Source organism: Vicugna pacos, chromosome 20, assembly GCF_048564905.1.
Source record: "Vicugna pacos chromosome 20, VicPac4, whole genome shotgun sequence".
NCBI lineage: Eukaryota > Metazoa > Chordata > Mammalia > Artiodactyla > Camelidae > Vicugna > Vicugna pacos.
Window position 1 is genome coordinate 20336199 of NC_133006.1, and position 11475 is coordinate 20347673.

At 40.6% G+C, this 11475-nt stretch overlaps 1 protein-coding gene across 2 annotated transcripts in view; it reads right to left on the reverse strand.

The window, feature by feature from the left end:
• The window catches only part of MAPK14 (mitogen-activated protein kinase 14), a 61771-nt gene extending 52036 nt beyond the window's left edge, over nt 1–9735 (reverse strand). Inside the window, exon 1 of one of the 2 annotated variants that reach the window (XM_072945131.1) lies at nt 9194–9735. In XM_072945131.1, coding sequence (XP_072801232.1) covers nt 9194–9309 — 116 coding nt within the window. In that variant the 5' untranslated portion in view covers nt 9310–9735. The remainder of the gene's footprint in view (nt 1–9193) is intronic. The other variant, XM_006202071.3, reaches the window with a different exon arrangement.
• Between the last annotated feature and the right edge of the window lie 1740 nt (nt 9736–11475).

Here is an 11475-nt window from a genome sequence, read left to right on the forward strand (position 1 = left end):
TCACCTTATCTGAGATATTTCTCTTGTCAGGCCAGTCCATTTATATCTAATTCTCTTAGTTTTCTCATTATCTCAAAATATTCCCTTCTTTAAAAATGTTCCAAATACTACTCATCCTTCAAAATAATCTTCAAATCCTTCTTCCTCCATAGAATATTCTAACTACTACAGCCCACAATGCCCCCACGTCTCTATATACATCAGTACCTTTACATACATAGTTCATTAGTATTTTATGTCTATTTCTTTTATACACTGGTGGGCACTGAACACTGTCTGATGGATGGCCAACAGATTTCTTTCACTATAGCAAATCCAAAACATATGAAAATATACACACATTTCCAACTTTCAAAATTATGTTGCCTTAATACCTAGAGTTATAGAAATCTCCAGGCAATTGGCTCACTCCCTGATTGTAATTTCCATGACCACTGTTATTCATCAGTGCTAATGATAAGCTTCCTTCAAATATCAGCTCCACATATTTAAGACTGAACTACACAAGGTTATAACTACCTAGGGTAGTTAGTGCTACGTCTCTGAGATCCTCCTCTAGAAGTGTGTAGAAAAATAATCAGGAGAAAGCATGAAACATTACATTTCAGTAGACTTGAAATCCAAAAGGTTAGACATTCTTGACATTAGCTTTGGAAGTACAAATGTGGATGTACAGTATATCAATGAGGACACAGTTGACATTGTATTAGAAAATGAATTCAAAAGTAACATGCACAGGAAAGTACAGTGTTTCCTTTTGGAGGTGGAAGGTTCAAGTTATCCTATCTTGTTTTTACTCAGGACCAATCAATCCAAATATATAGAATTATATAAGCAGTTCTCAACCAGGGGTGATTTTGTCCCCAGAGGACATGTAGCAATGTCTAGAGACACTTTTGGCTGTCACGACTGCTGGCACCTAGTGGGGAGGGTAAAGGGATGCTGCTAAATATCCTATAATGCACCAGACAGTCCCCTGCCCAAAATATATATATATATCTCTCCACCGAAAATGTCCATAGGATAAGTAATCTGAGGTTATACTGCATTCGGGAATGTAAACACAGCTTGATAACACGTACTGTCTGCTTTCTTAAATTTGCTATTTTTTCCCTTTTGCTCCCTTTGGCATCAATATCATTTAATTTATTGAGATTGCTAATTTCAAAACAGATCATTTGAAGCGTAAGGCATTTAGGACAATACTGAAGAAATAGAAAATGAAACAAGCCAAACTTATAATGTCAAATGAGGAAATTATTAGAAGTACATCAATATAAGATACCAACATCGATATTTCACTTCAATTTAATACTAAGATCATTAAGGAGTCATATTTTATTATACCAAATGAGAAAGATAACTAAGATTTTCACCAGCAGTGGGTAGCCTGGAGAAGAAAACATAAATAGAAACTACTTTTCAAAAGTCTAAGTTTGAGAAGGTTCAAGCTAGTTAAAGCCCTCAATGAAGGAGTTGATGGAAGCAGGGGGAAAGAATTAGCTACTGGGGATATTAAGGATAAAGTAATTATTTCTGGGAATAAAGTTTTATCTACTACAGGGATAAGGAAATATGAGAAAGAAGAGTTCAATTTACACTTGCATAAACCAGACACCTCAAACTGAGTGTCACAAGACAGACTAAGGGTATAATTATTAGGGGCACATAATTTGTAGGTGAGAAGACTGTCACAGCAGAGACACTACCCCACGTGGAAGTTTAAGGCTGGTTTATGCCTGGATCCTTAACCCTCACAGTCCCTTTCTTCCCCTAAAACATAGTCTCTCTGAGCCCTCAGCAGATCAAAAGAAGTTCTGACCTCTTGTGGGCACGTGCTGATGTCATCACTTTCTAGATCTGAATCAAATGGAAGGGCCTCTCTGATACAGATTTCAAACATATATCCTCCTACAAAGTGCTCTAGATGTAAAAAATGACCCATATGTCACTAGATTCAAGGAAGAGACAGCAGAATCTAACAGAAGATTTCAAGGGAAGTCCTAGAAATATATATGTAGATTTGAGATGGCAACTTAAGCTGAAAGAATGGAGAAGAGAAAAGCTACAGGGGACTTTGAAAGCAATCTCTGAGAACGCAACATAAATATGTCCCTTCCAAACTGCTATTTTCAAAAGCAGGAACCCTTCCTGCTTTTTTCGTTTTTTCAGTCTTTATAAACAAAACACCTACTACAATGCGTAGCACTGGCATTACTGAATTACGGAATTTAAGAAAACAAAGAGGGAAGTTGGTTTGGTTTGGTGTTTTTTTGTTTTTTGTTTTTTGCATAATGATGTGTAATGCCTACACTCTGAACCATAAGGTTGGAAAAGCAATCAATGCATACTTGTGGGTAGACTGACAGTAAGACACACGCACTCACATACCTTCCTTCATGTCACAGGCACAGTGACAATACCACCAAGGCCTGAGAGGAGAAGGCTCTGAGGAAAACAAGGAAATCTGTAACAACATCACTCAAAGTAACAGGAGCCAGCATGCTCAGGATCTAAAGTTACTTAGGCAGCGGGCCTAGACAAAATAAACATTTGTTCTATTACCTTTTTGTTATGTTGTCATGGGAATCTGTGTTTAGGAACACTTATTTTCTGCAACTAGATGATAGAGCAGTAAAAGGGGGGGTCACTTTCACAAAAGAGAGAAGCTTGTCTCTGAAAAGGCAGGGAAGGCAATCCTACAGATTTTTATAAGGATGCTTATGTGTAGAATCATTCAATCTATAAGATTTATTCAAGTTAACAGAGAAGTCTTTGGGGGCTAACAGCCAAAACATTAATCATCCAATTGCTACTAAAATTATTGTAAAGGGGGAAAAGTAGAGGAATGTAAAGCACTTATGGGGTCAAACAAAACAGAAAATAAATGAGATCTTAAATGTTGAAAAGAAGGTAAAAATGACTTTTTAAAAATGACCCAATAGTAAGAAAAAACCTAGAAGCCCAAAGAAGTTAGAAAACATCCAACCTGCCAGCAGGCTAATCTTCTTTTGTCAGCAGAATTCTACAGCTAATCTCTTTGCTCCCTTCCTTTTGGCAACAGAAACTTGAAAAGTGAAGTAAGCTTCACATGTTATTTAAAGAGCTGGAGTACCCTGAATTTCTAGGGCCCACCAAAAGTACTGGCTCTAGTACTCTAAGCCTTCTGGAATGAGTGGTGAGCATGGGTCAAGGCTGTGCAATTCATCTGACTCCCTCACCCTACCCTCAATTACAGTTAGCACCGCTAATGGGTAAGGAGCAGAAGTGAAAAAAACAGGGACCCCAGAGCACAGTGATCTGTGAAAACATAAGTTAGATCATGTCTCTCCTCCTCATAACCCTCCATAGCCTCTCCCTCACTCAGAGTAAAAGGCACCATTCTTACAAAAACAAGTAAGATCTTTTATAATCCCAGGACCTCTGCAGCCCTCCACCCCCTTCTCCTACTATTATTAATTAATTGCCGCTGCTTCATTCATTTTGAGCCATACTGGTCTCCGAGCTATGCTGGAGAACAAGGCCTTTGCCTTAGGGCCTTTGCACATGCTGATCCCTCAGCATGGAATATTCTTCCCTCCCCATCCATGTCCAACCAGCGTTCTACATCACTTCCTTCAGGTCTTTGCTCAACTGTCACTTTATCGCTAAGACCCTGTTTACCCTGCTTAAAAGTGCAACACAGTCATCCCAGTATTCTCTCCTTGCCTTACTTTATTTTCCCCATAGCACTTCTCAGCTGACACACAATAAATTTTAATTATTTGTTTACTGTCTGCTTCTTCTCGTCCACCCTTAGACTACAGTTTCTTATGGGCAGAAAATTGTGACTATTTTGTTCATACTACATCTCCAGCACCTAAAGAGTGATCCACACACAGAGGTGCTCAAAGTATCAATATAACACACAGAGTCCTATCAAGGAGATTAGCATGAACCCATCCTCCTCTACCTTTGTCTCCACAATCTTATACCCTATAAGACTCCAAAGTCCAGATCTACCCATTTGTCTGAGGCCAAAACTTAGGGGACATTCTAGACTCCTCTCTCTTCTGTACCTCTTCCTCCCCAACATCCAGCTTAGGAGCCAAGCATATCAGAATCCAGGATCTACTTGTCAAAAATGCAGAATTTACAGACCACCACCTACTTCTTCCCCAGAATAAATTATTAAAAGGCTAACATGCTGGGAAACTGATTAATTTTATAAATCTTTAATACATATGTACTTAATTTATGCAAGCACAATGCAAAGACAAACTACTTCTAATACCAAAAGCTTCATTTATTAAAAAAAAAAAAAAGGCTTAAAGAGATTTTGTTTTTGTCCTGAAGAAATAAAGCATGAGCACCACTTCCAAGTACATGGCAGCCATGAAATGAAATTCCTAGGTTTCAAAAGTCAGGGGAACCCATTTTATAATATAGTTTTTTTAAGCATTACAGTAATAATATCTCTTGGATAAGAACAAATCAGTACCAAATTTCACAGTAAAGAGCAAGAATCCAATGTATTTTCAAAGGCCTACAGAGGCAGTTATTTCCACTTATATCCTATACTAACATAACAGAAACACATATAGTCCCAAGTTTATAAAATGTGCACTGAAGAATTTCAAATCAACAGGACTCAAAAATTCAAGAATTAACACTGTCTGATAATTCTTTGGGAAAAAATTTAATCTGGGCAATGAGTCCATTTTTGGTTTGTCAATTCTGAGGAAGAGATGTGACTTTTAGAAGTCATTACCTCTCACATTAGCTAGGCTGACACTGGTGGGATTGGTTTCATGGAGTCATAGCTCTATTCTTTCAAGTGACCCAGCAATCCCTTTCTTCACAAAAGGAGGGAAAAAGAGAGGCAAACAGCACAAGAGAAAGTGCCCCGACACAATCCAGCAGCCTACATGTACAGGAAAGGAGAATTCTAAAATGCTGAAACCCCAGGTCCAAAGCAGCACTGACAAGTATGCCATCCCTTTAATGAATGAGTCTGGCTCCTCATGTATACAACTAGGTTAATAATACCAGCCTTCATATACCCAGTGAAAATGGAATGACAATGATTTGAATGCAGATACATTATAAAGAGTAAAATCCCATGAAAATGTCAGTTAATATTAAAGTGAGAGGGATCCAGCAGTGTATTCTTCTACCTTTGAATCCTAAGCCCCAGAGGCTCAGCATCATCTGTACTGTTGCCCATGAAAGACAAAGTCAACACAGTTCATCTTTGAGGCTGAGTTAGAGGAAAATCAAAAGCAGAGTAGTCCTGAGTATCAAGAACTTAAACTGGCAGACCTGAAAAGCTAGAGGTTCAGAATATTCTTATTTTAAAATGGAAGCCAGTAGAGAAGTATCAGTGGAAAATGGGATCTGATAAATAAAGTGTGACTTGATAGCTGACTTGACTCAAACTTTCTTAAAAGTCTCTATATATCAGTAATACAAACATTTGCCTTAGTGTTTAAATATTTATTGGTTGGCACTGATAACATGCAGCCAATCATCTTGCTTTTGGTTACAAAGAAAAGCAAATGGGAAGAAAGATCAGCATGGGCCTATTATCAATACTAGAAAAACAAAGGGCACACCCCTCTCACTGATTAGGAGTCAAGAAAGTCATCTTTGCATAGTCAGTAATGACGCATTTTTATTTATTCCTGCCTGGCTCATGCTTAAAAAAAAAAAACCCACACGAAAAAAAAAAAAAAACAGAAAAGAAGAGAAAAAAGAAAAGAAAGAAAAAAATGATTTTAAATGGTGAATGGCCATTAATACTAAAAAAAATTTAGCATCACTTATTTTCATTATATTTATTTACATACAATCTTGTTCCACAATGCATTTAGGAAGTTGGATTTGATTTCTTAGTAAATTTTGTAACCTTCTTACTAAAAGTCTTGTTATATGTTTTATATAACGATGATAAATAGAAACTGCACAGCACAATGCCTGGAACATAGAAAGCAACTCATAAAATGCAGTTATTATTCGCATTAGGCTATAAATCGTATCAGGGAATGGACTGTCTTGCTAAGTCTTGTTTAGCACTCTATCGCAAGAAACCTCGCCTGCTATCTGGTCCACAGCAGGTATTCAATAAATACTATTTAATCAATGATTGGATATGATTTAAGAATAATTCTCAACTCTCACCTATTTTATGGTTCCCAGAGCCCCACCTCCTGTAATCAATGGCAAGGGTCTGGAAAACCGATAACCCAGAGGAAAGGCATTTAAGTTCCTGTTTATATTTCCTTAAACTCACCACAAAGATTCTCCGCCCCTTCTGTCCCACAACCACAAAATCAATGCTTTGCAACAACGTATTCTCAAACGATTCTGCTTCATTTCCCCTCACTGACAGTACACAAAGTTCCTTAAAATTGCAAGACTTAGTTTAGTTCCCTTTACACCTTAAAAAGGAAAGGCATATTTGCAAAACTATCAATTCCCAAATTTCTGGTCTGATTTCTTGATCTTTGATTCACAGTTGGTTATCCCACAGGTTACTACATTTTTGCCTTCTTACTATATATTTAGTACAAATTAAATACTGAAAATCAGCTTAATATTTTTAAAATTTTGTAAGTTACACATCAAAGTGTATCACACTTCAGAACAATCAAATTAGGAAACTGACACATTATTTCAGTAATGTTGTATTCCTTGAAATACTTTTCAGAGCTTTTAACAGAACAGACTTCAGATCCAGTTCTACAAGTCACACAAGAAATTCTGTGTCACTACTTTGTAGTTACAACTCCTATCTGACCTAAAACGGTATCACCAACCTGACTGCCTAACCTTTTCCACCAGACTTGAGTCCAGATTCTGTAAATTATTTGGATTCAATTTGATTTTGTTATTTCCTGAAATTGAATCTGCTCTCAAAAAAATGAAGATGGTGAAAAATAACAGAGGTTACTGAATGGATTCTAAGAGAAATTAAAAAAAAAGTTTTTTACCACACCTGAAAACTACTAATTGGAAGAACTTCAAATAACTACTCTGAATGAGAAAACACTTGTAAATCTAAATTCTGATATTTTCAATCCAACATGTTACATTTGTTTACTGTCAATTGTCAGATATCGGTTGTTACTTTACTCCATCGATATTAAAACAATCTCTGCCTGCATGGAAAGATATGAGAAACTTAACAGTGGTTGTCTCTGAGGAAAGGAATAGCAAGGCTGGAGACTAAGGAAAGACTTTTCACTGACTATCCTTGTGTATTTTTTGAATTTTACACAATGTGAATGCATTATCTACTTTTAAAAACCTGTTTTAACAAAATTACTTCTAAGTGTCAGATACTGCTGAAGTCTATAAACCAGAAAAGTATAGTAGTAAAAAAAAAAAAAAAGTCATGTTCATTTTAATGGCAGTTTGCTGTAAATGTGGGTCTCCAGTGCCAGGGCAGTGTTTCACACCAGCAGCAGGAAATCTTGCAAGCAGTTCTTTTCAAGTTCACTAAGCTCCCCATAGTTGAGCTATTCTGCTGTATCACTCCATTAAAGCTTAAACATCATTGGAAATAAAAACTTAAGACTACAAAAATTAAAGTGTCAACTCAAGAATGAAAAATGGAGGTGAACTAATGAGCTATTAAAGAAGCAATGATCCAAGCACATTTTCCAAAATTAGTAAATCAACAGCACATGTACATATATGTATGGTAAAATGCTGCAAATTCCCTTGAAATATATAAACTGCCATACTATAAAAACGGGAAAAAGATGTCAAGCATAGTGCCATCAGCAACATAACTCAAGCAGCCTGAACTAGAAAATGCAACATGATCTGCTGCTGGACACAATTGCACAATCTCAATTACCCAGAAGATTCTACCAAACAGGAAATTCATGCTGGGACTTTAAGAAACACAGGAATTATATTTAAAGATTAACGCATCTAAAAGCCTGGAATTTGTGCCAGAACAAAAAAATAATATTGTAGACCTCTTCAAACAATGCAGGCACATGAATTATATGAATTAGCTTCAGATCAGGAGCTTTCAAATGACAGTAAACCTAAAATACAGTGTATAAAACTTTGGAAGTTACAGAAGTTAGTGAACTATTTCACGTCCTGAAGTTTTATGGTATCATTTAATTTAAAACACATTCACAGTGTGAATTAAAGCTGAAAGCGTCTCTTCCTTCCTTTTCTATATACTCCATATCCTTACGAAAACTACTGTGTACCTCAGCTTAAGTGTAAATTAAGTCCCCTGCAAACTCTCTAAGGGACTTTAAACACACAGTATTTCACAAGAATTATCGCAATTAAAAAAATATTTACAATTCCTCCCAGCATTGTTAACTTTTTGATCTTGAGGGCGTCCAACGGATCTGAATCTCACTTGCTCCAAAGGAGAAAATTGTTTTGTCAAACAATACTTAAATGAGCAGTGGTATGTGACTAATCAGTGAGGCCGCCAGTTTCTCAAGCTGCAGTGTGTTTGCAGGCATTAACACCCACCCCCCACTCTATGAAAAGGAAATACGCTTTCAACTGAATCGGAAACACACCACTCAAACTGGCACAGTGCGCACCGAGATAAAGTCGGTATTTTAAGCCCTATGGATAGCTGCTAACTCAAGTGCGAATTCAAAAAGAACGCTTCTTAAAATGGGATTTCGACAGAGGTTTGCAAAAAAAAAAAAAAAAATCCAGACAGAACGCCCTTCGTCCTCAGTTCTGTTTAGATGACCGCAGTCTCCCAGTCGAGCTTTGCCCTTCTGCTTCTCCCGGCAGCTCCCCGGGCTTGTCTGCGCCGAAGGCAGGCTCCAGCGCCCAGGGTGGACGCATCTCGACAGTCTTTCTGCTCCATGCCAGCAGGGAGACCCTCAAAGAGAGCCCCCCGTTCTTGCCCCCGGAGCAGCAAACCCCACCTCCCAAGAAGGGAATGCGCAGGGTGCGAGCCAGGGCCGGGCTCCAACACCATCACCCACCGCCCACCGTGGACCTGAGTCCTGCACACAGCTGACCGTCGACATGGGTGTGCAGGGTGAGGCGTGCAAAGGGTATCTGGAGTGTAGTACAGGGGTCCTAGGCGCAGGGATGCCCTACCCCAAGGAAAATTCCTGCCGCTTGGTGCATTGCTGAGCCATGGGGGCAGGCCTGGCTCTGGGGTACGAAGGACCATCCAGTCAATCGAGGCCCCAGGCCCGATGACACTCACCACACGGAGCCATAGGCGCCGGAGCCCACCGGGGACAGGTTCTGGTAACGCTCGGGCACCTCCCAGATTGTCTTGTTCAGCTCCTGCCGGTAGAACGTGGGCCTCTCCTGAGACATCTTCCAGCGGCGGCCGTAGGGCAAGGAGGTGGCCCTGCGGGGCCCCGCCTGCGCCCGCACCCGCTCCTCAGCCCTCGTCGCCCGCCGGGTCGGGCGGGGACCCCGCGCTGGCCGCCCGCGCAGGTGCGGCTGCCGCGACCCCGATGACTCCCGCGCGCGCGGCCCCTGTCAACCTCAGTGGCTTGGGGCGAGCCCTGCTAAGAGGAGGGACACGCTCCGGGGCTCAAGGCTGAGCCCTCCAAGCTCTTCCTGCACCCTCTCCAGACCAGGCCGACTCCAGACTGCGCGGCGGGACTACGGCTCCAGCTGCAGCGCCCGCGGAGGTTCCAGTGGTCGCAGTACCAGAGCCAGCGAACTGGAGCCTCCCGCCGTACTCTCGCGAGAACAGCTCCCGAGACTCTCCGCGAGCCGAGATTTTACCCAATATGGAACCTGCCCAGGGGAGGGGGTTGATGAAGGGAGAGGACGGGAGGAGCAATTCTCGCGAGAAGAGAGCAACAGCGGGCGACCAGAGGTAGGAACGCCCAGGGACGCTCTTCTTCAGGGCGCGAAGGCAGACCCGGGAAGAAGCGGATAAGCAGACAACACATGCCGCTTGCGCCCCACCGTGGTCGGCGGGGCGAATGACTGGCTCGCTGGTGGAAAGTGACAGTGACAAATAGGGTGTCGGGAAAAGAGCCAACAGATCTTTGAACTGTGGGTGGTCACCGGCAGCCGAGCACCTGCTCAGCGGAACCCCCAATTTCCAAGAAATGCTTTCCTAAAAAAGAGAAAATTCCCTACCAGAAAGTCGTTGCGGTCCCATCTGCTCAAGGACATATGGCTTACTCTTTGGAATTCTGACGAAGTCTGTCCCAAAGGTAAATATTAGCCCTGCATTAAGGTTGAGGTTTTCCACCCAAACTCTACTAGTAGTTCTCAAACTTTTCTAAGCAGAAGAATCCCCTGGAGAATTTAAAAATACAGATTCCCAGAATCCACAGCGAATTTAATTGGATAGATCCGTGTTGGGCACCAAGAATGTCCATTTTACAACACGCCCAGGTAATTCAGATTCAGGAAAATCCCTCATATCTCCCTTTGAGAAGCGTTTTTAAAACCATTACTCTGAAGATTTGAAATTGACTCCTACGTTGAAGAGCTTCCAGCGAGGAGGATTTTAAGCATTTAAGCTATGCCCCTTGGAGTAAGGACAGTGCAGGCAGGGGTCTTCTGGCAGTGTCACATTGGGCAAGTCAACTGACCTTTCTTAGATCTTAGTTCCAGTTAATGCGAAAGAGGATTCCTGCCCTACATTTCCACCTGAAAGCTGAACAAGATAATAAATATGAATGCGCAATGTATTATAACCCCATACGTTCCTCCCCCCTCCACTCTTAACCTATTCCTGTGCTAAAATTTGTTACAATAAGGAGAAGAATTTGATCCTATCTCATTCTTACTCATTTCTTTTAGAAATAGCTAAGTTCAAGCCAGGACACTTCTCATTACTATCCATAATTGTTTTCTTTTGTGTTATGCAGCCCTTGGAGCTCTCAGACTTTGCCTGTCTTGGTCCAGCATCTAACATAGTGCCTTAAATATGAAAGGTACCCCATAAATATTTGTTGAACAAATTATGAACAATGACCACGATCTCAATTTAGGAGGTGGTGCCAGATCCTCAGTTCTCCTCAAGGATAATTAAAGCCCCAAACCAGGGCCATGGGTGATTCGTGGAAAGCTTTCTTTGGATTCAATGTGGCTTAGCGTGGATTCTCTTGCCTATGAAGACATGTTGCTTGGAAATGTTCTAAGCCAACCTGCAGATTTAGGAGCTTTCTAGAAGTAATGGAGGTTGAAGGAGGAAGTGAGACCAAAAATGCAACTCATTTTGCACAAATGAGGGGTGGAATGGGGAATCAAAGTGATGAGTGAATGGAAACAAGGACGGAAACTTGGAAAGAAGAATTCTAAGAAATTCATGTATTTATCCAACAAATTGGGATGATGAAGTGAGAGTGACCAAGGGGATAAAGATGAAGTAAGCAATAATTCACTCATTCATTCAACAAATACGTATTGAATGCCTACTAGGCACTTCTGATGGAAAGGTGATTAAAAAGCAGACAGTTGCTGCCTACCTGGAGCTTGCATTAACAGAGGGGCAATCATTCAATTATTCAA